Source organism: Ambystoma mexicanum, chromosome 12 (genome assembly GCF_040938575.1).
Source record: "Ambystoma mexicanum isolate Mex_15411 chromosome 12, UKY_AmexF1_1, whole genome shotgun sequence".
Classification (NCBI taxonomy): domain Eukaryota; kingdom Metazoa; phylum Chordata; class Amphibia; order Caudata; family Ambystomatidae; genus Ambystoma; species Ambystoma mexicanum.
Window position 1 is genome coordinate 664916268 of NC_090936.1, and position 25941 is coordinate 664942208.

The 25941-nt window shown below is 47.4% G+C and overlaps 1 protein-coding gene across 1 annotated transcript in view; it reads left to right on the forward strand.

The window, feature by feature from the left end:
- The window catches only part of DLD (dihydrolipoamide dehydrogenase), a 644498-nt gene that overhangs the window by 254234 nt on the left and 364323 nt on the right, over positions 1-25941 (forward strand). The window contains exon 6 of the mRNA XM_069629155.1: positions 9935-10035. Within this exon, the coding sequence (XP_069485256.1) occupies positions 9935-10035 (101 nt within the window). The remainder of the gene's footprint in view (positions 1-9934; positions 10036-25941) is intronic.

Below are 25941 nucleotides of genomic sequence, written 5' to 3' on the forward strand. Positions count from 1 at the left end.
GCATTCAATCGCTTCGTCCTGAGGAATGCTTGTATACAATGCTACAATATCCATGGTGACCAACAAACTGGTCGAAGGGTCAAAAGTCTTTCCTTCGAAAAGTTCAATGACAGATGTACGGTCTATAAGAAATGTGGCAGTGTTTTGGCTTATGGGTTGCAATAACTTGTGAATTTATTGACAAATGGCATCCAAGATAGTACCGCATCCTGCCACGATAGGTCTCCCCAGAGGATTTTGTGCATCCTTGTGAATTTTTGGGATGGCATAAAAGGCTGGGGTAGAACCTTGGTTAGTATTTAGAAACTGCTTCCTTGTCTGAGAGCCAGTTGCATTCAAGTCCATAGTTGATTTCTTGGATGGTATTTTTTAATGCACTCTTAGGGTCTCTACAAAGGCAAAGATAGCTGCTATGTACAATTAAGAGGTCCATGACCATACAGTGATATTGATCTGGACCCATGACGACAATCCCACCTCCCTTGTCCGCTGGTTTAATGATCTGTTTGTTGTTGGCTGGAAAGCGAAGTGCGCTCCTTTCTTCATTAGATAGGTTAAATATCATGGACCACCGTGTGTTTTGGAGTTTCCTAAATTCTCTAAGAATGCATTTCTCAAAAGTAAGCACATCCCTGGACACAATGTTGTCTAGAGGTGTGAAGGTTGAGGGTGGACGAAGTCCTGTGTCACTATAGAGTACACAGGTGTTATGATCCTGAAATACATATTTGACCTAACAATGCAAAATCATTTTTTGCCATCGGTTTCTTTGCGAAACCAGTATGTCGGACGGCTAGGGATGAAGGGCAAACCCTTAGCAAGGACTTTGTTTTCTGCTGATGTGAGCAGGGAGTTAGAAAGATTAAAGATGTGGAGGCCTATTGGTTTCGCGGTTGTCTGTAGGCCGATCTCCTGCATGATCTGGGACGGCGTTGGTATCGACCCAATGTAGGGAATGGGGGTGGCAGATTCAAACTGGGACCGGGGCCTCGTGATGGGCCTGCTCCTCAAAAAGGTGGATACCCACGGTGTGGCAGAAAATAAGGTGGATCAAAGTAAATATTATCTGATCCTGAAGAATCGCTGCTGCTATTATGGAATTTTCCTGCATGGCTCACAACACATTAGCTGACCTTTGCAAGTAACATTAAAAGTAGTAAGAGGAGATTGTTTAACAACATGCAATCCAATGTATGTGCAGGAGTGCGTGTTTATATCAACAACCAGTGATGCTGTACAAGAAGAGCGCTGATCTAGTGGGGGATGGGAGTCGGCCTACTTGATAAGCGCAAGGACTATTGTGTATTCTTCCAAGAAATGGCATTTCTTTACATGGATGAACTTTACTTTATGGTGTTGAACAATAGGTGTTTATCCTTTTTACCAGTGAGAAATGTCACTTATTTTGCCATATTTATTTCACTTAATGCTCCTGTCTATATCTGTGCTTGCGCAACCAACTGCTTACAGATATTAATCTGGAAGCCTATCTTTATTTTGCACGCCAGAGCTACTGAAAGGAATAAAGGCAATATCCTTGTGTCAGGAAGATCATTCTATGCTGGCAGGTTAGAACACTGGCTTGCTCACCCCTTGTTGAGATCTGGTAACCAGTTTTATTTATGAAAGGGGACATTGATTGCAGCTATTATTTTCAGTTGTGTTGTGTGAGTTACAAGCATCTTTGGTATGTGACCACCTGTGTTGTTTCCCAGGCCTCAGTGACTGGTGGACAACATTGTGTACACTTTGGATAACACAAGGGCTTTCAAAATGTTGTATAAATAGGTCCTAAAGCTTAGTGCGTTAAGGGCTTGCTGTTGATATTTATTTTGCGTGTCCCAGTTGGAATGTGTCAGCCTTTCATCCTATCCAGCTCGATGAGTATGATTGAATCGGCCAATCCTTGCTATTTACAGTGCTACGAAATGGCAGATAACATTGGTAGTAAGCACTGTAGCAATCTTCATGTGGAAAGGCACACTATTTAATGATACAATTGCAGACCATCGAGAACCACATCAGCTCTCGGTGGCTTTCAGCAAATCACTTTACAAGCCGAGATGTGGATCCTCACATGCATTGACTACGACTTTGCTGGTGCACAGTTGTCAAGTACTGTACAAGCACGTTTCATGCGTAATAAAGCTGCAACTGCATTGAGCATTAATACTGAGTTTTGTTGAGCACTGGTATGGCCCTCCTTGCTAGGAACATTTCTCTTTTTACAACTTTCCCTCCATATTTTCTATGGATCCCAAATCTTTTTGCTTTGCTTTTTAACCTATTTGGACTTTTTGATGAGGAATGAAGCCTTCAACTTCACTTCCCCTGCCTGTTGGTCATGTGTTATGGGGGAAACTGATCCCCAGACTATCGGTACTGAAATCCTTTTTCTTTTTTTACATTTTGTGTAACTTTTTAACCTTGCACACTGCATTTTATAAAGCAGTACAATGGGCATACCTTTGTATCACCCTAGACTTTTACAATTGAAGTATTGTTATATGTGCCTAAAGACAAGCTGCGACACTAGATGCATTTTAAAATGTTTGCATTCTTTTTAGTGTACACATTCACGTGACACAAGATTTTCGCTTGTTCTTTGGCCTTATTATTCTTTGGCCTTATTGTAGTTTGGCCTTCTTCCATCCTTGCCAGGTTACAAAATACCATACAAGGTCATGCATTTGCCTGGAAAAGCTGCTGATTTCACATGCTAGTGCTGCGTTTGTGTGAGGCCTAGGAAGGGGGTTAGGTTGTCTAGTCCCATTCCGCGTCGGTGGTGTCGGAGAGTGTAGGTGTGGGGCATGAGTGAAACCAATAGTTGTTGCTGATTGGACAACTACTGGCTGGCTGTTTGATGCATATCCTTACCATTGGGGGACTGGGACTTGCTTCTGTGCTGGATTTTGAATAAAAGTACTGCTCGTGCATCCATTTCTTCATATTGACGTTGGAGCCAAGCATCCCTCATAGACGAACAGCCGACCGAAGATCAGAAGAAGACTCCTGAAGTGGCCTGACATCCCTTCCTGTGTCTCACCCGGTGAAGCCCTGTTGGACTACCTGGTCTCTGAAGACCCTGAGTGGTGCTTCATCCCTTGGACTAGTGTGATCAACGCCTTCTTGAGGATCCCGCTGTCATGAGCCTTCGGAAGTGTCACTGGACCACCTGGTGGACTGACCAGCTCTCTAGTGTGCTTCCTCGCCAGAAGTGTTGCCGTTCCGCAGTTGCACCCAGAACTTCCATGGGCCACCTGCTTGTGGTGGTAGTCCCCTTCCATGCACATTTCAGCGTCTGAGCATCAAGGGATCCTGTCCTAGACAAGCATCTTAAACCACGACTGAAAGGACGCCTGCCGTCATGTGTGTCCAGTGGCTGTCGCTGGAACTCCGATTTCCCCTGTCCTGTGAAGTGTCCTGAAGAGGCCTGCATTGGTGAATCTTGCATTTCTTCATCGCGAGGGGTTGCATCTTGCGTCTGGACCTGACTGGAAGAATTCTTGCACCCTCAGTTCCTGGATACCACTCACTGGAACCAACGGTGGGAAATTGAACCTCCAGCAGCACCCAGTCGGTCCCATCAAGTCACCTGGGAAAATCTGAGTCAGGGAGGTAAGTAGGCGCAAAGCATTTTTTCCCACTGTCTCCCATAGGATAACATTGGGAACCAGTCCCTTTTTTTCCTAACATTCAATTCCACTGCCTTTTGGTCGTCAAATTTGGGGGTAGTATTCTCTGAAGGATGAGAACACAATTTACTTACCTAGTCACCTTGTTGAATATCTTCTTTTGAACAATCGCCAACACAAGTACATTTAGAACGTATCTACGTTCTGGGCAGAAGCATTGTGGCTTCTATGACTTATGGGCACAAGGACCCTTTTTCTTGGGGATTGGACTGTGTGTAAAGGCCTAGAATAAAGATTTTTATAAATTCCTGTCTAAATTGATTTGTGTTCTTCACCATGTGGACTCAGTGTTGCCCCCTGACCCGCCACTCACTCTTGACTGCTCTCCACGTTTACCTTGATTGGGTTTTGGCTAACCTCTGAGTCTCTGTTCACCAGAACTAGGGTGGCCTCCAAAAATCTGTCCAGGATGCCAGAGTCTAGAAATCCATTTTAGAAGTCCTTTCTCCAGCATGGGGTCTGGCATGTATTGACTTGCCCATGTATATTCCCCGTAGTCCGGCTTTGAATCCTCGGAAAAAGAAAACCGTTTCAGTTTCACTTTAAAACAGTATTTCTCCTCTAAACCAATCATTGTCCTCTGCCAGCGTCCTATTACAGTCCTCTTCCTAAGCTCCACCCCTGGTGGCCATCTTCAGAATTGTATTGCACGCTTCAGTGTTGGAGTCCTTCTGTTTCTCCCTAAGCTAATGTTGTATTTTTTCATACATTTTTGCAGAATAGCGAGAATTTGACTGATTTATTGTTTCATCATATTCGACGAAGGATAGAAACCGCTACTGGCGAAGGTCTTTATCCACCGTCGGATCATCAAAGTTTTGAGAAGGCCCGGCATTGGTACCTACTTCGTGCCCTTTTTGCATGGCTGAGGAGAAGAAGGCAGGCCGCAGCTTCTTCAAACTCTCGTGAAATGTGGTTTAAGAAATGTCTTCTTAGAAGATCGACACCATACTGCCTGCATCCGAACCACGATGAGGAGAAATGCGCGAAGTGTGCCATGGTTTCTCGAAGAAAACCAAGAAAGACAGATACAGCAGAATGTCGGTGTGACACCATTCGAGCAAGGCCTATGACCCAGATTCTGGGCAGGGTCAAGCCTCATCCAGGACCGTCCGCTCCAAGTAGCATTCTCCCTCCGGCAGGAGGTCGAAGTCCTTGGAGGATGCCCCACGTGCAGGGGTTTAAGAAAAGGTCAAGCTCTGCGATGCTAGCTCCTCTGGGTTCGCCGCAATGCGGGTCCCAAGTCAGGCAAAAGGCATTCGCTATCCCCATCATCCACGGTGAGCCTGCCAACGAAAGGAGCGTCTTCAAAGAGAAAATTGCTAACCCCGAAAGTTGCTTACCCTGTTCAAAACCCTGGTGTCCGCGGATAATCCGATGAGGGAAAAGTCCGGGGAGGACCTGTCGAAGCCAGCCAAGCCTTCAAACAAGGCCAACTCAACGGAGTCAAGGACTGCACAAAGGCTGCCACAAGCACTTTGTCGTCTAAGTCAACTATGTCCACTGTGGCTCTGAAAGAGAGGGGGTCCAGGAAAGAAGTGGTGGCTGCCCAGCGGGTGTCTTTGCCCCCAAGGAGAGATACGGTTGCGGAAGCTGCGGCAAAGGAACCAGCACCAGGGAGAGACCAGGCAGCTGCTGCAGCCTAAAAGCCTCCTGAGGGAGAGGGTAGCGGTCCCACATGTGGAGCCTCCCGGGTATGTGGACCGACAGGCTGCTGAGGATAGACCAGAGCAGGAGAAAGACCATCTTGTCTGTTCCTTTTCTGGACAACATCTGGGAAGAGGGCATAGGCCTTATGAAGAATCCAAGTACAACCTGATGAAACGGGACAGATTGGAAAAGAAGTACAGGCTACCCGGTTCAGGCTGGTTAGAAGCTGGATGCGATGGGCAAGAGGATAATTTACACGGCATCCTCTACCATGAAGGCAGAAAACGCCCTAGCCATTTTGTTCCGTTATGACCTGGAACTCTGGTACAAGCTGGGCCCTGTCCTGGACTTCCTACGCAAAGATGAAAAGGTTGAAGCACAGGAAGTCTTTCCTTTCAGGAAGGTGAAGTGGCCTCGGATTACGCCATCACAGTGGCAGTATACATCGCAGATGCAGGTTTTCGCCAGACTGATTAATGGGGTGTCTCTGCACCATCAAGGTTGGTTAAAGGCTACAAATTTCCACCAAGACGTTCTGGCAAAGTTGCTAGATATGCCTTTCGACTGGGAAAACCTCTTTGTAAGGGCGGTCGACAAGTCTTTGCAGGCGATAAAGACTGACACAGAGACGGGACGTTCGCTGGGAACTTAGCAGCAGCGACGATCCTAGTCCTTTCGCTCCTCCAGAGGAAATCCAAGAAGATCTTCAAAGGGTTATAGTACCCCTTACAGGTGGCCCTTGCGCTTTTCCACTCTAGAAGCGTACCTGTGCACCCTCAAGCAGCAGAGATCCGCAGCGGCGCCGTCCGCAAGGCAGAACACTTTCCCCCAAGCAGGTCTGAACCAGCCGTTGTTCTGGGCCCCCACTTATGCACCGCAGTCGGAGGCCGGCTTGACTTGTGAAAAGATCACCATGGACAGATGGGTGCTTGATGCTCTTGGACAGGGGCACACCTTGGAGTTCCAATGCAGGTGTCCTTGTGTCTCTCTGATTCAACTACACGAATTACACGGGCCGCAGCTTCTGCACGGGGTGTGGTCCATGTTCAGAAAAGGGGCAATAGAGGCGCTCTCTGGATTATATTCCAGATAAATTCTAGTTCAAAAGAAAAGGGGGAGTTGGATGCCGATTCTGGATCTACGTCGTCTCAACAAGTACTTCTAAAAAAAAAATTCTGGATGGTCACGTTGCACTACATGCTCGGCCAGCTGGAGCAGAGAGATTTTCTGACATCGTTCGACCTACTTCCACATCCTGATTCACAAAAAACACTGCAAGTTCCTGCGATTCGCAGTTCAGGATCAGTACTACTAGCTCAAGGCTCTGCCTTTCGGCCTGAAGTCGGCCCAAGGGTGTTTACGAAGTGCCTGGCCCTGGTGGCGGCAGATCTTCGTCTGCAGGCCATCCATGTATACCCCCATCTGGACGACTGCTGCTTCGTGCCCGCTTGCATTCCCTGTTAAGCAAGCACAGCGAGGATCGTACATCTGCTGATGTAGCTGGGGTTCTCCATAAACTATCCAGTCTTGCTTGAAACCATCTCGGCACACTCTATTCCTAGGTGCCGGTCTAAGCACAGGGATGTGCTTGGCGTCTCCCTCAGAGGAGAGGGTGAAAATTGTATAAGGCAAGGTGCAGCGTTTGTCGTCAGCACAGGCATGTTGTCCTCCTGCATAAACCTTGTTCACCTCTGCTGACTGCACATTAGACCTCTCCAATAGTTCCTGGATGCGTGGTGGGTGCAGGTATCTGGGAACTTTATAGAAAAGATCTCAGCGAGGAGTTCAGTCGGGTGATAATGTTGGGGTGTTCGGCAGCATCTCGTCCAGGGAGCTCCGTTTCAGGTTCCACCTTACCAGTAGATGGTCACCACGGACACCACTCTAGAGGGATGGCGAGCCCACACCGAACAGTTGCACACCACAGGCCTCTGGCAAACGGAGGAAAAGGACCAGCACATTAACATCCTGAAACTATTCTTGGCCCTCAAGTCTTTTCTGCCGTCATTGAAAGACAAGGTGGTGAGGATCTTCATACAACACCACGACCATGTTCTAAATCTGGAAACAGGGTGGACCCTGTCTCTGGCACTCTCCAAAGAAGCCCCAGACTTGTGGCAGTGTGCCATTCGTCAAGGCATGTTCCTTGTTCCGTTTCACCTGGCAGGAGTCAAGAACACACCATTGCTGTCTCGTTCAGCAGGGATCTGCGTTCTTGCCACGAGTGGGAGCTTCACCAGAACTAGCTGTATCTACTGTTCGACAAATGGGATTACCCCAGATCGATCTCTTCGCGACTGTGGCGAACACCAAGTGCCAGTGATTTGTCAGCAGGTACCCTCAGCCGAGGAGCTTGGGGGACGCAGTCTCGTTCCCGTGGGTGGGACAGTTCATATATGCTTTCTCCCCGTTTCCACTCCTACGTGTGATCAACACACCCACAGTGCCACTGCAGGATAATACTCATTGCCCCGGCATGGCCGAGGCAGATCTGGTATCCAGAAATAATACGCCTGTCAGTGGCCCCGTCCATCAGGCTACCGCTGTCCCCTGCCTCCTCGCCGGAGAAAGGGGGGGCGATTCTGCCTCGCGACCCAGCGTCTCTGAACCTGAGGGCATGGCTCCCGCAGCCCTACAGTTTGGAGGGCTACGCTTTAGCTGCAGAATGTAAGGACATCCTGGCCAGAGCCTCGTCATTGTTGAAGTGCTACAGACATAAATGGAAACGCTTCTCTGTGTGGTGCCGGACTCAGAAGATTACCCCTCTGCGTGTCACGGCTCCGCAACTCCTGCCATACTTGCTTTCCTTGGCCAAAGCGGGACGAGCTCAAGCCTCTATCAAGGTGCATCTTGCCGCCATATCCAGCTACACTGTGTCTCCGGGCAGACCTTTGCGGTGGTCTCACAGGCTCCTCAAAGAGTTCCTTAAGGAGCTCTTCAGGACTTTCACGCCTGTCAAGGCTCCTCTCCCAGCTTGGGAGCTCAATGTTTTGCTAACTAAGCTCATGGGAGTGCCTTTTGAACCCATGCATCAGACTCCGCTCAAGTTTCTTTCTTCCTTTCCTCGTGGCTATCCACCTCGGCCCGGTGGGTTGGGAGATTCAGGTCTGGTCTTGCAAGCAGCCTTATTTGTCTTTCCACGCTTCAAGGTTGGTACTTCGAGCACATCCCTCCTTTATGCCAAAGGTACTGTCTGAATTCCACCTCAACAAACCTTTAGTGTTGCCTTTCTACTTTCTGAATACGTCGGTCGCTGGCGGAGAGGGCCTTGGATGCGTTGGACCTTGCTCGTGCCTTGAAATTCTACATGGCATGTACAACTGATTTTCGGAAGACTTATCAGCTATTCGTCAATTTTGGACCAGTAAATCATGGAAAGGCCTTGTTGAAAGCTTCCATCTCCAGGTGGCTCATGTTGCATCATGCACTGTCATTGACTGGCTACTAGGCCGCTGCCAGGCCGTCTTGAGAGCCCACTCCACCAGAGACATTACAGCTACGACTGTGTTTCTCTGGTGTGCCCCTGCTCAACATCTGTAGGGCTGCTACGTGGAGGTCCACGCACACCTTCACGAGGTTCTACTGCGTTTACAGGGATTCCAGGGAGAAGCCCTAAATCGGCCAAGCGGTGGTACGCAACCTGTTTGTTTGAGGTGAGTCTGTTCCAGCGGTGATTGTTTCTGTTGAGCTTTGCCACCTTCGGTGGTTGTTTATTTACTGCTGTGTAATCTTTATTCATGAGCATGTGAATCCATGACAGACACCATGCTGGAGAATGTTTAAGGTTTTCATCTGTAACTATTGTTCTCCAGCATGGGTCTGGCATGGATTCACATGCAAAACCTACCGCCCTCCCCTCTGTGATTCTTCTTAGTTCATACTGCCACTGTACGTGTTTACCAAATCCGAAGATGCCCACCAGGGTGGAGCTTAAGGAGAGGACTGCCATTGGATGGGGGCAGTATGACCGAGAGGACATTGATTGGTTTAGAGGAGAAATACAATTTTAAAGTGAAAGTTAAACTGTTTTTTCTTTTACTGAGGATTCCCAGCCTGACGGTAGGGAATATTCATGAGCATGTGAATGCCACACCCATGCTGGCGAACAATAGTTACAGGTAAGTAACTTAAACCATCTTTGCAAAGCCCTCATCTCTGGTTATGAACATGTAGCAAAATGAGGCAAGTGCCATTAATAACCTTTTCTGTGAAGCTGTTTTACCTCGGACTCTTGGACCGTGAATCTTCACTTGCTGCCAGTTTGTGTTTAATGTCCATAATGAATTCAAATGCGACTTGCTCAATCTCCCCAAGATTACAAGGGTACTAAAAATTAAGTCATTTGAAGCAACTGCACTCTTGGATTGTATGTTTGTTGTTGAGACATTACAGGATTTAGGGGTTCCAGTTGACCACACAATGCTTCTGCTTGAATACAAATCACCTGTTCTCAATGTAGCCTCTAAATGACAGCAGAATGCATAGCATGTATTTTCAATGGACAACCTGCAATGCTGGTATTGCCCGTGGTTATTTTTGCATGTGCTTTAATTATTCAATATGTGTGATTCTGTGTTCTATTTTGTCAGTCACTGGCCTTAATTTGAATCTTGAGAAGATGATGGAGCAGAAGAGTGGTGCAGTGAAGTCCCTAACAACTGGAATTGCGCACTTATTCAAACAAAACAAGGTAAGTGTTGTGTGAATTTCTTAACTGTATTACAGTACTTCATTTAGTAAAATGTTTCCTCTTGCAATCTTTACAGAGGACAATGTGCTTTCCATGTAGTGAGTTGCAATTGTTTGTGTTGTGTGAATGCATCATGAATGAGACAGATAATGCAGAGCTTTCATTAACTTTCTTACAAGTATTACATTCTCGCCTGGCATCCCGGTGTGTGCAAAACCTATACTTTTGCTGACTCACCGGTCTGTGCTTACAGTGTTCTGCAAGGCTCCCGGCTGTGTGCCCCTCTCTCTCTCCTAGCCCCTCTCCCTCCCCCCCACCTCTCTACCCTCAGCTCCACGCGTAGTCTCCATGTGGCTTCACTCTACCAGTGATGCCTATCTAGCGGAGCGTACTCGCTCAGCAGTTTCCCCTGCTCACGCCAGTTACTCTTATGTACTCTGCCACCGACATCCAGCTTCCTTTCGCTGAGTTTCCCGCTGCATCTTCTCTGGTTCATCGAGCACTCTGTTTGCCATGCCATGTCCCACAAAGGTCTGCTCTTGCACAGCAGTCCTGCTGCCTGCTTCCGCAGCTGTACATTTTCTTCAATCTTCATATTTTAAACCTCCCGCCAGGTTGATTGGTCTGAAAAAGACTAAACCGTGCATTGCTGTTTTGGGAGTTCTGTATTACTGTTAGTTGCCTCCTCCTCTTCCCAGTACCTAACTGGTGTTGATATGTGTATGGGACAATAGAGTCTGAGTATCTCTAGTGGTATTACCCAAATTGGTCGTTTACAATTGTTCGAATGAACAATTGACCGAATTTAAAGGGTCACAATTGACCCTTTCACAATTGACCGAAAAAAAAAATATATATATGTCATGTCACAGCATTTGGGCGCCCGCGAGGGTAACACACTGCCCATTAATATCAACATTTTTGATACTTATGATATACAGAGATTTGAGTGGGATAGAATACATATTAGAGGCACCCGCAAGGGTTAAGTACCGCCTCTAGATTTAATTCCCAATCACTTGCGATTTTGCAATATGCACTTTGTACTATGCACTTTATTGATAGCACTCAGCACTTTATCAAACAACCGTTTTTCAATGTTTACAAAGCATGCAGCACTTTATTACCTATAAAACACCCGCATATCTCAATTTTGATGTCTGCAACATATATGTTGTAAAACAATTTTTTGAGATGTACGATCGTCTTACCTAATTTTATTGACATTGGCAAATACCAAGATGAAACCACATGATTTAATATCAGTGATTCAATATCAGTAATCTCAGGCTTTCTGTCCACCCCTTACCCACTTGGGACATTTGGTTTGATCAAACAAACATGTTTCGAACCGCTACACTGTTTATGAAAATGCCGTGTCTCTTATAAATGCACTGAGATGTGTTGTTATGTAGGTACCAACATGGCTGCATTTTTGTCTACCACTTGTTACCTTATTTTAGTGCAAAACATTGAAAAAGGACTCATACACTTGTCTATATAATACCACAGTCCTCTCTCTATGTCACTTACCTGACGAAGCCCGAGTAGGGTGAAACGCGTCGTTCCTTTCTTGCACCTAAGACCGTTGCTGCCTCCTTTGTCCATGTATCTTAAACAATAAAGGACACTTTGACTGCACGGAACACAAGTCTGTGTGTGGATTTATTGAAGACAGCCAGCCTTTCGCTTTGATCACAGCCGGAGTACCGATGTAACCCGGATTGGTTTCCAGTCCCTTTTTCTACATATATATATGGGTTTGGCGTTGGGTGGGGGGTTTCCCCCCACATATATGGTACAATTGACCTTCACAATTCGGTCAATTGTGAAAAGGTCAATTGTCATTCGAGCTGTTGTAAAACGATCAATTCGTATACAACCTCTCTAGTTGGTCTCTTCCTCGTCCCAGTATATAACTGGTGTGTTTTTGGGGATGATTTACAAGAAAAGTTGGGAAGGGGGGTTGACAGCCTATAAAGGCTTGGGGAACATTGGACTCATGGTGAAAGGGAAATGGAGGATACTGTGACTTGCCTCAGGGTGCCTCATCACTACATCCCAAGGCTAGAAGAATCCACACTTAGGCCGAAGAACGCACCCCAACTAACTGTCACCCACCGCAAACATCAATTGTCCTCCCTATAAGAACCCCATGAGCAACAAGCCCTCGGGGCTAGTTCAATCTAGAGACAGCAGTCACACTCTTGGAAACAGAAGGCAGCCCACTATTGCCCCCAAACAGTCCCCACAGCATCAAACACCAACCGCCCTTATATCCAGGCCACACTGCTTAATGCTAAAACCACCTTACTTAGCAGTACCACATCACGCATTCATAATTGCCAAGCCCCGACTCGATACCATCTGCACCCCAAGCTTAAGCACCCTGTACTCTTGTCAAAGGAGCCCTCATCAATGCTACGTCGCTCCCTGCCCACGCCCTTAACATAAACAATTTAATCACATCACAAAAATTAGACCTAGTAGCCATTACGCAAATCTGGTTACCAAGCCTCAGACCCTGCCCTAGTCCGAGCTCTTCCTCAAGGCTTTACTATACTTGGATGCTCTAGATTGTATATGAGGGGTGGATGCGTAGCACTCGTATTTAGAGACACCCTCCAAATCGGACCCCTTGACTGGCCTATGGAGAGAAATTGGAAGCTCCTCTCTGTGAAGCTCACATCCTCCCATTCTGACTGCACCACCATTCACATTATCTACCGACCCCCAGGCGCAACCACAGCTTGTGTAGCGGACCTCATGCATATGGTAGGTGATAACATCAAGCCTATGTCGAGAATCGTACTCCGGGGGGACGTGTACTTAGGCCTCAATGACCCTGCAGACACAACTGCTACTGCAGTTGCCAACACACTATCAGACCTAGGTTTTAAACACTTTGTCTCGGCCCCCACACACGCTAAAGGTAGAACATTAGTCTGGATAGCCAACCTGAACAGCCAGATCACCATCACAGCCAGTGCCCAATGCCCATGGTCAGACCACCACACCATAAGCTTCACCATCCCCCAGCGAAAACCGACACTAAGCACAGCCTTGCCCCAGTCCATGTCCCGCAGCTCCAGGAAGATAGCCAAAGAAACAGTCTCCCCCCCCACTCTGCCCAAATCACCTTAAGGCCACAGTCCCAAATGTACTGGTAGATATCTACACCAGCCCTCTAACCAAAGCAGTAACCCTGGTAGCACGATTACTCCCTTGAAATCCAAACCAGCAAGTCACTTTAACACCTGGTTCACCTCAGACCTATAAGCGCTGCGTGCAAAAAAAGACAGGCGGAAGCCATCTGTAAAAAAGTGCATTCTATCACTGCAAAACCGCATTCAACCTGATGGCCATCGGATACAAACAGGCCATTGGCACAGCGAAAGTGAACACTTCTAACAGAAGAATAGCTGATGCTAACTCCAACTGACAGAAAATCTTAAAAATCTCTGTTAGTCGCCTTCCTCACCCCCCGCCCCTCCACTATCTGCAAAGATGAGAACTGGTGCCTCAAGGTCCAGGATTCCATGCGCTTGAAAACTGGCACCCTTTAACAGAACATTGAAAAGAAACTAGCCCTAACCTAAGCAATCCCCTGCCACACTACTCCGACCAAACTGCCCAAGCCACCCCAATTCCATTTCATAGAAATCTCAGAAATAGAAATAGCCAACATTCTCAAAAACCTAAAACCCATCAGATGTAAAGGGGACATGTGTCCAGCTAACATCAAAGATTGCTCAGAAGCCATTGTTCCATTCATAACCAAATGCATTAACTCCTCATTCACATCTAGACTAGACCCGGCCAGCCTCAAAGAATCTTCGGTCCTCCCATTATATATAAAAAAAAAAAAACTCCAACCGTCGGTCCCGAACAATAACCGTCTCATCACAACAGTACCATTCTTGCTAAAAATCCTAGACAGGGCATCATACAATCAAATGCAATCCTACCTAGAAACCAACCACATCCTAGGGATGCACCAATCTGGACGCTGGCTGGGTCACGGCACGGAATCAGCACTCCTTGATCTAAAGAATCAGTTGGATGCTTTTAGAGATGAGGGAAAACCAGCGTTCTTCCTCCTACTCAACCTCTCGGCCGCCTTTCACCTGGTGGACCACAATACTCTGCCACCACCTAACAGAAGCAGGTAATTTCTTGCATGAAGCGACCACCTGTGCAGCCTCTTTCCTGAAAGGAAGATCCACAGGAGTGTTCTCAGACCTCGCCAGTGCCTCACCAATGCCCACTCACTGCGGCGTCCTGAAAGGCTCATGCATCTCCCCCCTCCCTCTACAGCATTTTCACTGCCCCTTTTCGACCTCCTGGATGACATCGGCATATCCTGCACAAACTATGCCGATGACACCCAAATCCTCCTCCAACTGTCAGGTATTTGAAGACTCCCTTACCGTTAACAACACCTACTCGACCAGCCAAGCTTGGATGGCAGAGAACTACCTGTGCTTAAATGACGACAAGGCAGAGATAATACTGGTGGAATCTCCAGCCTTGTTGAAAAAATGTTAACCTGTACTCGCCTCCTTCACCATAGACTGAATACAGATCCCAGTATCCACATCAGTAAAAACATTGGGGCGTCCACCTAGATGCATCCCTCTCCCTTACTAAACAAGTGAACGCGATCGCCTCACCAGCTGCATATACAGCCAAGCTCATCAATGCAGCCAGACATTTCCTGACACGGACCATCTGCCTAACTATCGCCCGAGCAATCACCGGGGACAGACTAGATTATTGTAAGGCCCTCTTTGCAGGAACGTCCAAACAGAACTTAAACTACAGATAATCCAAAACAACGCCCTACAGGCTGCGTTCAACTTCCCGAAAAGGGACCACATCTCTGCCATGAGAAAAAAGTGCACTGGCTCCCTATTCGCAAAAGGATTATTTTAAAAATTCAGTCAATCACACACAAATGTTTATGTAATGCTGCACCCCAAAACCTGTCGCAAAAAATCGTGAAAACCAAATCTAACAGACCGGTACGGGCCATCCACGCTCACTGTCTGACCATACCAAAAGTGTTTTAAAAGCCAGAGGAGGAGACTCCAGAATCGACTGGAACGCCCTGCCACTGGCCCTAAGAGCAGAAGCCGCTTACTGGACGTTCCACAAGGCCTTAAAAACATGGCTGCCTAAAGATTAAGCCTGGCGCTCAGAACCTGGTCAAAGAGAGTTGAATTCAAGCTGACTAATTACCATCTCTCGATGGGAGGATGGGGACATGGTATTACTTTGCTCAAGTTTGCTTGTTTTTATGCTTGTATGTAACTGGTTTCGCAACAGCGCCCTGATGCTGAGGTGCTTTACAAATGAAAAAGTTAATAAACTAAGACTACATCTGTGTAACTTAGTTCTGGAATATGTACGCCACCAATCATGGGGCTGTTGGTGAGCATAGCCTTCAACTAACTCTAAAACACTAGTGTAGAGTGTCTGTCTTGCACCCCTTACCTATGTTGAAATACTCCCTAAACTCACTGATTGGTCCAAAATGGATAATTGCTTGAGTATCAAAGTGTAAAAGCTTTATTACTGCTTTAAAGTGTGGAGGTATTTTTAATCCTTCGAAGCCCGCTCAGTGTGGCCCTGTTAACCATCTCAAATGCAGTAGAGCGGTCCATAAAAGCCAAGTACATTGGTGCTTTGTATAAGTAATAGTATTTTGCCACTAAGAGATAGAGATTGAGTTTGCTCTCTCGTGCCTAATCCGGAGCAGAACCCTCCCTGTGACTCCGCTAAAATCCCTTCTGCCAATACCCACTCATTTAGCTTGGTGCAAACCAGTTCGACAAAGAGCTTGCAAGCTGTGTCCAGTAGCGAGATTGGGCGGTATGATTGAGAGCCACCTGATCACCCTTCTTATAGATCAGCACAAGGGCCTTTCTCCAGCTCCTGGGGATTTGACTGGTGTCCCAAATGGCATTAAAAGCATTCTTTAAAAACGGAGCCCAGAGGTCTAGGTTAGGCTTAAGAGGTCCACTAGAATCACATCAGGGCCAGGGCTTTTGAGGGCTGCTTGTGTAGTAATACGTTCACTAACTTCTAATGAGAACTCGGCTTGAGGACCATGTATAGAGGAACGTACATCAGTTGGCTGGTTGGAACTAAATTCATGGTCTATACCTTTTTTGTTAGGCAAAGTTTCTATGCAGTACCCTTTGGGAACACTACAACAACTCTGACTACAGGTATAGGAAACCCAACCTTTGGTATAGGCTTGTGCTACAGTTTTGGTAGCGTGTTGACCAGCCAGGCTTATCAAGAGGGGTCAATGTGAGCTGTCTGGGAGTTGCACAGAGATTCACAGTGACAAGTATTCAAATAAACTATTGCACTCAAGGTTTCTTGATTAAACAATTAATTTATTTAACAGTCAGTTTGAGTAAGCCTTCAGAAGGGGGCAATATAATAGTAACACACGATTCTGATGTTTGTTCTGCTTAGAGTCACATGTTGTGCATATGGTCCGACATCCAGTGGTAACCGCAGAGTATTGCATCTTGTCTTTCGGGGACCGAAAGGGGACGTCGGCATAGGCGTGTCTGTAACACTATCCCTATCGTGACGTGTAGTGTACCCAAAATCCCTCACGCGCCGAGGTCCCTCAGATTGTTTTTTTCCACCCAAATAACTGGTGGCCCTATAGCGAAGCTCTTACATAGACATTGTTTATCTTTAACCAACTTGTCGGTTTCCCTGTTAAGTCACTTCGACAAAAACAACTTCGAGGAAGACGGCAGGGGAATTGTCTACAGCGGTATATTTCGGCGCCTAAAATCCGGCGGCCGCAACTTCCACGTGGTCGGGCCCTCCGGCCGACCTTTACAGTAGGGAGAGTGGGGTCGGGGTGGCCATATTTTCAGTATGCATTTCCTCTTTCCCCCTCTTTACCCTTTAGGTCGGGTCATCTTCCCCTTTTTCTATGGAAAAGACTCCTTTTAGGTTCTGCCCTAATTGTAGGGTCAGATATCCTTGGAAAGACGAGCACAGTAGTGCAACGCCTGTCTCCCCTTAGATCACGACGAGAACCGGTGTGCGGCATGGAAACTCCTTCGACATAAGGCCCTTGTGGAGCACAGAGTAAAGCGGTGGGCCGCGTACGGCATGTCTCAAGAGGAGCCCTCTTACCCCACCGCCACACCTGCCGAAAGTGACGGGGGAACTTCTGATGACCAAGCATCCGTTGCGGATGTGATAGACCTTGAGGTGGATACTTCTAGGTCCGCCACTCCCGTCCCCGACCCTTCAAGGCCTGCCTCTCGTCTCCCTTCAGGGACAACACCCGGCGACAGGGGCGTACAATCGCATCTCACTAAGCACACAACCCCTACACCTATTTCGACAGGTACGTCGGAAAAGGTGAACGCGCTAACAGGACCGTCGAAAATTTTGGTGGTTTCCTCGGATCATACAGATCCAAAGCCTTCCCCGCATCCGCAGCAGCATCTTGCGACTGGGCATCTTAAATCAAACAAGGGCGCTACCCCTAAATCAGGTGCACACGCCGAAGCGCGGAAATCCGACGGTCCCGAAGGCCGAGGTAGGCCCAAAAATCACGACTAGGTCTCAAGTCGAAAAACTGACAGGCCCTCGAACACTGCGGAAGGTAATAAATCTACCGCTAGTCCTTCAGAACCTTTGTCTCACGCGGATTCAGCGATTATCAAAGAAAGCATTGAGAGAATTACTTTGGTGGTTGGGCTTATTCCCGTTCCGCCGAAAAGCATGGGACAGGCCGTGTATACGCCATAGCATCCCGATTACTATGACAGTCAAGAGCCTCTTTCTAACGCCATACGAGGCAATCTTCGACGCCATAGGGCGGAAGACGACGTTTTTCCACCCATAGGCCCTTCTGGATCCTCTAAATGGACAAGGGAGAAATTTGAAGGGTGTATGGACCGCCCAGTTTTTCTGAGCATCCTTCCCCGAAAAGATCTTGTGGAGAGCCTAATCTTCAATCAACACATCTACAAGAAGATCAGCCTTCTGTACCTGTCCAGCATGAAGACATTGTCCAAATGGACACTTATAGAGACATTTATAATGAAGAGTAAGAAACTTCCTTTCTACAGAATTATGAGTAGGATCAGGCGGATGCCACAGACAATTGGGAAGAAACCCAGCAGGTGGAGAGGGACCCATGGACGCTCCCCCATCAAGATCAGGACACTGATGTTTTGTGCCTAGATTCCCCTCCATCCACCCTGGCTCGCCAGGCCTCACCTGTAGATGACCAGATGGCCTTCAATACCATGTTAAAGAAGGCAGCTGAGCGTTTTCAGATCCCTACACAAGAGGCTGTGCCTGAACAGGACTTTGTAGAGGATATTCTTAAGGAGAAACCTCCCTCTAGCCAGGCCATTCCCCTCCTTAATTCTATTAAGAGAAGGTTGGCTCCCTCTCTTGTATCACCAGCGCAAACTCATGAAGTGAAGCAAAGAGTTGAAAAGTTATTTCGGCCAGCTCCTTCAGACCCACTATACATTAAAGGGCATGCTACCCCTGATTCTCTGGTAGTGACTACCACCCGGAAACTGGCAGGAGTACCCCTTGCCACGGAGGGAAGCACCTCCGGATAGGGAATCCAAGAGGCTGTATGCATTGGGCAAGCGAGTCACCTCGGCTGTTGCATATACCACGCCTATAGCAAATAATACTACACTGTTGGCGAGTTATGTGGACGCTCAGTGGAACCTACTCCAGGAAGGCCTCCAGGAGGTCCCAGACCCCGCCAAGTCTTAACTTCTCTCTATAGTGGCCGAAGGAATGCAGGTGAACCAGAATGTGATTAAACATTCTGGGCACGGCCGAAACAGCAGGCAGGTCCTTATCCCAAGGAACCTTACTCAAAAGACACGCTTGGCTGTGTACCTCAGGATTTAAGCCCGAAACACAGGCTTTGCTCATCAATAAGCCGATTGAAGAAGCAAACCTCTTTGGAAAGGCGGTCGATGAAGCCCTAGAAACAGCCAAAAAAGAGCATGAAACTCTTAAGTCCCTGCAACAGATCACTCAGAGACCGTCCCCCCAGAGAGGAAGTAACTCTTGGCGGTCCTTCGAGGGCATTCCCGTGCAAACCAGAACAATTATGGCACAGGAAATTTCAATACCAGACAAGCATCGGGGAGCCCCGCTTACTACCCTCCAAGGGGTCAGCGATGCGGCAAAGCCAGAGGTAGAGGCCCCAATCCTAGAGGAGCTGCAGCCTTGGTCAGAAATGACCTTCAGATCAGTGTCCCCTCCCATGTCACCCCGGTCGGGGGGCTCTTAACATCTTTCGTCACGGCATGGGAGGGGATAACTTCAGACCAGTGGGGTCATAAAGATGGTCGCCCACGGGTACTGCGTGGAATTTGCCCAACCACCACAATTCACCGGACAATCTGGAGATCCTGAACCAAGAGGTGGAAGCGCTGTTGGGAAAGGACGCCATAGAAGCCATCCCTGTTCTTCAGGTAAACAAGGGTATTTATTGAGTGTACTTCCTTGTACCCAAAAAGGACCTCACCATGCGCCGTGTTCTAGACCTGCGCCCAGCGAAAAAGTTCATAAAACCTCAAATGTTTTGCATGGTAACGCTACAGGAGGTGGTCCCACTGTTGAAACAGGGGGGGTGCTACATGGCAACATTGGACATGAAAGATGCATACTTTCATATTCCAATGTTGCCAGCGCACAGAAAATATCCAAGGTTCATGATAGAGGACAGGCATTACCAATTCAACATACTCCCCTTCGGCATCGCCTCGGCGCCATGGGTGTTTATGAAGATCCTGGCAGTAGCTGCAGCACACCTGCGCAGGTTATCCGTCCCGGTTTACCCTTTCCTCGATGACTGGCTCATAACAGGGGACTCGTACAACACATGTTTTCTGAATACCCAAAATACGTGGACCTTCCTTTTAGTCTTGGGTTCTCTATCAACGAGAAGAAGTCCAGTTTAGTCCCCAGTCAAACAAAACAATTTCTGGGGGTCTCTAATCCGGACGAAAGACGGCCTTGTTTTCCCCTCCGAGAGGGTTCAGAAAATGCTTTTCTAGATCCCTCAATATGTAGCCAGTCGGGAGGTGACGGTGCGCAAAGCTATGCGCTTGCTAGGAATGATGGCGTCTTGAATATACTTGGTTTCCCATGTGCAGCTGCGCATGCATCCCATGCAAGAGTGGCTCAAAAGCCACTGGTGTCAGGCCAGCTGACACTGGGAAGATCTGGTAGTTGTCTCGCCAGCCCTCGTTCTCTCTCTGCAGTGGTGGTCAAGAGAAAACCTGTTGAAGGGGAAGACCTTCACCACCCCTGCAGTGGAAGCCACTCTCACGACAGACTCATCGCTCACGGGGTGGGGAGCTCACCTGCTTCAGCAGACAGCACATGGAGTGTGGTCCCCTCGAGTAGCGTCCAACCACATAAATTTACTGGAACTATTAGCCGTGTTCAAGGCATTGAAGGCCTTTCAGATACAACTACAGACAGCACTACAGCCATGTACTACTGAACAAACGGGGGCACACACTCTCCAGGGCTATCCAAGCTGTCCCAAAACATTTGGATATGGGCTCTCAAACACAAGATGTTTCTGTTGTCCCAACATGTTCCAGGGGAACTCAATCTTCTGGCAGACGTGCTCAGCAGAGATTTTCCTCTGCCCGAAGACGGTGTCCAACATCTTCGCAGAATGAGGCTTCCCAGAGATCGACTCAGGAGAACGCCCAATGCCAAGACTACGCCTCCAGGACACCCCAGAACTGCTCCAAGGGGAACGGTCTCTGTATAACCTGGTCAGGGGAATTTGTCTACGCTCCACCCCCCTCCCCACCCATATCCCCCCAGCCCCCTGACTCCCCTTCTCAACAGGATAGCGCACAAGATGCACCAGGAACCAGTTACCATGATGCTGGTGGCCCCGCCAACCCTGGTTCGCTCATCTGATGGAAATGTCCCTCTCCCCACCAGTAAAACTATCCTGCCCGTACAACATGTTGTCTCAGGACAGGGGGGAGACCCTACGCCCATGCCCACAAACTCTGAATTTAGCAGCCTGGCTCCTGAAGTCATAGAGTTTGGACACCTACAGCTCCCTCAGAGGTGCATGGACCTACTCGGAGAAGCTAGAAAACCGAACACGCGTTATTGCTATTAATGTTAAGATGTCATCTGGTGTTATTCCAAGGGCGTCAATCCCATCGATGCTCACCTACACACATTGTGTTGTACCTTACCCATCTGTTAGATACTTGGTTGGTCTTCAATTCCCCAAAGGTTCATCTGGCTGCACTATCATCCTACACCACATCACAACAAAAGGTGTCGTAGTGACCGGTGATCAAGGCCTTTATGGAAGGGGTTAAGAGGATTTATCCTCACATTTCTCACCCAGCTTCTTGGTGGGACCTACATGTAGTTTTGACCAGGCTCATGGGAGCTCCGCTTGAGCCAATGCATAAATCAAGTCTAAAAGACCTCTTATAAAACGGCTTTCCTAGTGGCTAGAAGGGTTTGCGAACTATAGGCTCTTTCTTTTCTAGACCCCTTTTTTTACAGTCCAGAGGGATAAGGTAGTTCGGCGCACTCATCCCAGGTTTGTGCCTAAATTCATCTCGAAGTTCCATGTGAACCAATCGATTGAACTACCTACCTTTTTCCAGAATCCAACTAGCATGGCCGAAAGAAGCCTACACACACTAGATGTGTGCAGGGCAGTCATGTTCTATCTGGAAAGAACTAATCCACTGAGGAAGACAAACCAGTTTTTCGTCTCAGTGGCAGCTGGTAGAGAAGGGGACCCTGTCTCTAAATCAGCTATCTCAAGGTGGATTGTCAAATGCATCACACTATTGCCAAGAGAGAACTGCCCTTCAAGCCTAGAGGACATTCTACTCGAGGAACATTTGCAAAGCGGCAACCTGGAGTTCTGTACACACCTTTACAAAACACTATTGTCTAGACACTCATTCTAGGTCTGATTCTCAAGCAGTACTAAGAAATCTTTTTTCTACTGTTCCTTCTCACAACCCACCTCCAACTCCGGCTACTGCTCGCTAGTCTATGCACAGCATGTGATTCTAAGCAGATTAACAAGCATCAGAAGACATGCATTACTTACCGTAATAGCATTTCTGATGATTGTATCTGCTTAGATTCACATGCGCCCTCCCTACCTCCCCGCTCAGGGTGGAAGGAACATAGACATCTTACTACTTCTCTCTTCTTCATGTACTCACTCACAATAGCCTTGGGCTCCATCATGGCAGAAAAAATGCAATGGGAGGGACCTCGGTGCGTAAGGGATTTTGGATACACTACAAGTCACGATGGGAATAGTGTTAGACACGCCTATGCCGACGTCCCCTTTCGGTCCCCGAAAGACAAGACGCAATACTCTGCGGTAACCACTGGATGTCGGACCATATGCATAGCATGTGAATCTAAGCAGAAATGCTATTACGGTAAGTAATGCATGTCGTACACTCCAAAATACACACTCTTAATATTTCTAAATTAGTAAATACCCTTCTGGGATGGCACACAGACACTTCCTACACCCTCAGGTGACTTTAGTAACTAGGACACTGTGCGCATTAATATACCACTGTTTGCATTTAGAACCAGACTTAGAGTATGCCAAAGAAAAAGTTTATTAGACCAAACAAGAGATCTCACAAATATTCTGAAGCAGGTAAGTACTTTTGGTAACCCCCAATGCAAAGTAAGTTAACCCCTTCCTGGAAGGAAGACTAAACACAATGTCAGAGTCTAGGTGAGCTGAAGCACTACTTGCAGGTAGGTAAAAGACTTGCACAATATATTAGAAGACTTTGTAGAAAAGAAGAAATCAAAGCAGGGCCACGAGCTGATTAGGTTTGTGAGGTAAAGAAGTTGTTAGCAACTCTATAAAAGCAACTAAGACCAGTCTCAACTGAGATCAAATGAGGTTACACAACAAGAGGTAAGTTCTCTTAGACTTTACAGTACCTATGGTTTTAAGAAAAGGGCTTTGGCTGGCTTCTGTTAATGTGCAGCTCTGCAGATCATTTGTTCCTAGGCCTCAGTCGTGGGGTCTGGACGACTCCTGCACTGCAATGGGACGGTCGGCGACAGAAAAGGACCAACTTCTATTCAGTGGCAAGTAATTGTATTGCCCTCAATATTGCATTGCGCCACAGCCAATAATAAAAAACAGTTTTATGATTGTCAATCATGTATTTTATATCCATCAAACAATGTGCCTTTCTGATAACGTGTTTCGGCAACACTAGTGCCTTTTTCAAATCTGGGCATTTCTTGTGTAACAAAAATTAGATTCCATTTTGGTTTGGCAGTCATTCCTATGTAGTTAGTTGTATGAATAATAACAGGGTTAAATTCCATTGGCCTATTGCAAATGCATGCGCGGCGTTGGCGCTCCGTGTGTATTTGCGAAAGAAGTTGATGTAATTACCCCTCTCAATCCCAAATTCTATTCAGTGGTACTTAGCGGTTTCAGCTCCTCGCGTCTAAGCAAATAGCAGCACTGCAGACTCTTGGCTGTCGAGATGGCCTTTCCTTGCATCTGGGGTCCAGCACTCTGAGGTGGCTCAGGCTTGGTCAGTCCTGCTTCCTGGGAGTCCAGAGGATCTTCCTGGAGCTCTTGGCCAACTTAAAAGCAACGCACATGATCTGGTGTTCCTCTCCCTGCTATTCGGAATTTCAACCAGCTCCGAAAGGATGTCTAGGTGGCTTACTTTTTATCCCACCAACTCAAGGGGAGAAGTTGTCCTTGCAGGGCTTCTCTAATTGAGGTCGAATTCGAGCTTCAGCACAGCAGCTGGGCTTCACCCGTCAAACCAATGGTCCAGGAGTTCCAGCAGGCGTCTCTTCCAAGTTCTTCTTCGGATTCCTTCGTCCAGTGGTCGACTCTGCCTTCCAAGCCAAAAAGCCTCACCTTTTTATGCAGGTTTCTCCCATTCATTCCAGTGTAGCTGTCAGTCACCCAACAGGGTGGCTGTCCTTGCCGGACAGCCAGCTGGCCAATCGCCTAGGAGTGCATTCCTGTTTCCTAGGAGACTAGGCACAGGGAGTTTCAGGCACCTCCCTCGCTTCCTGCTCCGGCCAGACACCCTGGAGCCAGAGGCGGGCTTCACTCGTGAATCCCGCTAAAGGCAAAACGAACAAAGGGACCGAACCTGGTTTGGCGCGCAGAGTAGATGTCAAGAAGGACTTTTCCACAATGAAATGGCGAAAAAAGAAGACTGGGCCATTTTGACAGAAATAGCACCTTTGGGTGTTTTACTGCAGCTGCGGTAAAAGCACACCACCGTAGTTAAAAAGTAAATCACTGCCACCAGCCATTCGAGGAAAGGGGAACATAAAATTGTTACATGAGAAGCTAGACAAAGGGGATACTAAGTAACCCCTCCAGCACCCTATTGTAAGATGGTGTGTGCTGGGTCTAGAAAGTTAAAAGTGTAAGTAAATCTTGGAAACATTAGTTTATCCAAGAGAAGGTATTTAAACCACGGGGAAATTTGAAAGACTTCCCTGTGCGACTGCACTGAATGTGCTGCGTGACACAATGTAAAAGATGATGCCTATGGAGTTTGTCAGACTCCACAACCAAAAGAAAGTGTTCAAATCGCATCAAAAATACACAAGTGGAAAAAAGGATCTCACTCTCTCCAGGTTAAAAAAATCAAGTTCTCAAAATCCAGCAAAGTTGCTGGTGGTCTATAAGGTAGAGAGGAATTAGCACATTTCTGAGAATTCTCCCTAACACCACTCCAGCCTCCTGTTTTGATCAACAGGGAAGATCCAGACCAACCTACTTCCTACCCTCGACTGGTGGGACTGGTGGGACCAACAAGGCTCGACCATCTGCATTTTGAGCCATCCATCGAAGGTCTGCGACTGTCCTCGGCTGCAATACCCCGTGATCTGAACTAATTTGCTGCGCATAGTCTTCTGATGTGCATTTTCGTCTGGATCTTCTTGGGCATCAGACTGGACCTCCAGTGGCTCTTTCTCGCTCTGATACGTTTGCCCTTTCAAGTCGGGGACCGAGAAATGGAGAGAGGTCTGCTGTGTGACAAGTCGCCAGACCTAAGCCTGTGTCGAGTCCCAACAAGCCAGTATCGTGAAGACCATCTGCTGGGCATCCCATCCAAAGAAGCTGACCATCTGCTCACGGCAAAGTTTCCTTCTTCAGACTCAAGGCCAAGAATCCGAACAGGAGCAGCTGTCTCCTCACCTGGGGACCCGCCGGTGGCACCATTTTCTTTCTTCAAGAAAAAGTACTGTCCTGCTCCTGGGTTCCCACCTGGGTGCTTGCTGTGTGAAATTGGACGACTCCTGAGCTTACACATTGGGGTGGACAACCCAACCGTGTTCTCACAGGCCTAAGGATACTGGTCCTTTAGTCTACAATCCTTTAGGGAGTGTACCTGTCCTCCCTGAGCCACCTTTTACCTAAACATTGTATGTACCTGCAACATAGAAGAAACCTGCTATTTTTGAGAACTTTGACAGCATCTTCCTTCCTTTGTTTTGCTGTCCAGGGGCCCTGGTTCCCCAGGGCCTCCTCTGACTCAGACTCTTATCCCCAGATAGGGTTGGACTTCGTGAAGTAAAGGCTGCTTAAAAGTACTTGCCAGTATCTGTGTTGGGTTACTTAATGTTGGTTACAAGAATTGATGTACTACTTTGACTACTCACTTCTGTTCATCTAAAGTCTACTATTACCTTGAGTAATGCTTAAATGTCTTACTGTATGAATGTGAATGTTTACTTATCTTTGATTCTAATATTGTGTTAGTTGCCTTAGTATTTATAATAACCATATTTTGTGTATAATTGTATTCTTGACTATCGGTGTACCCAGAGTTCTTT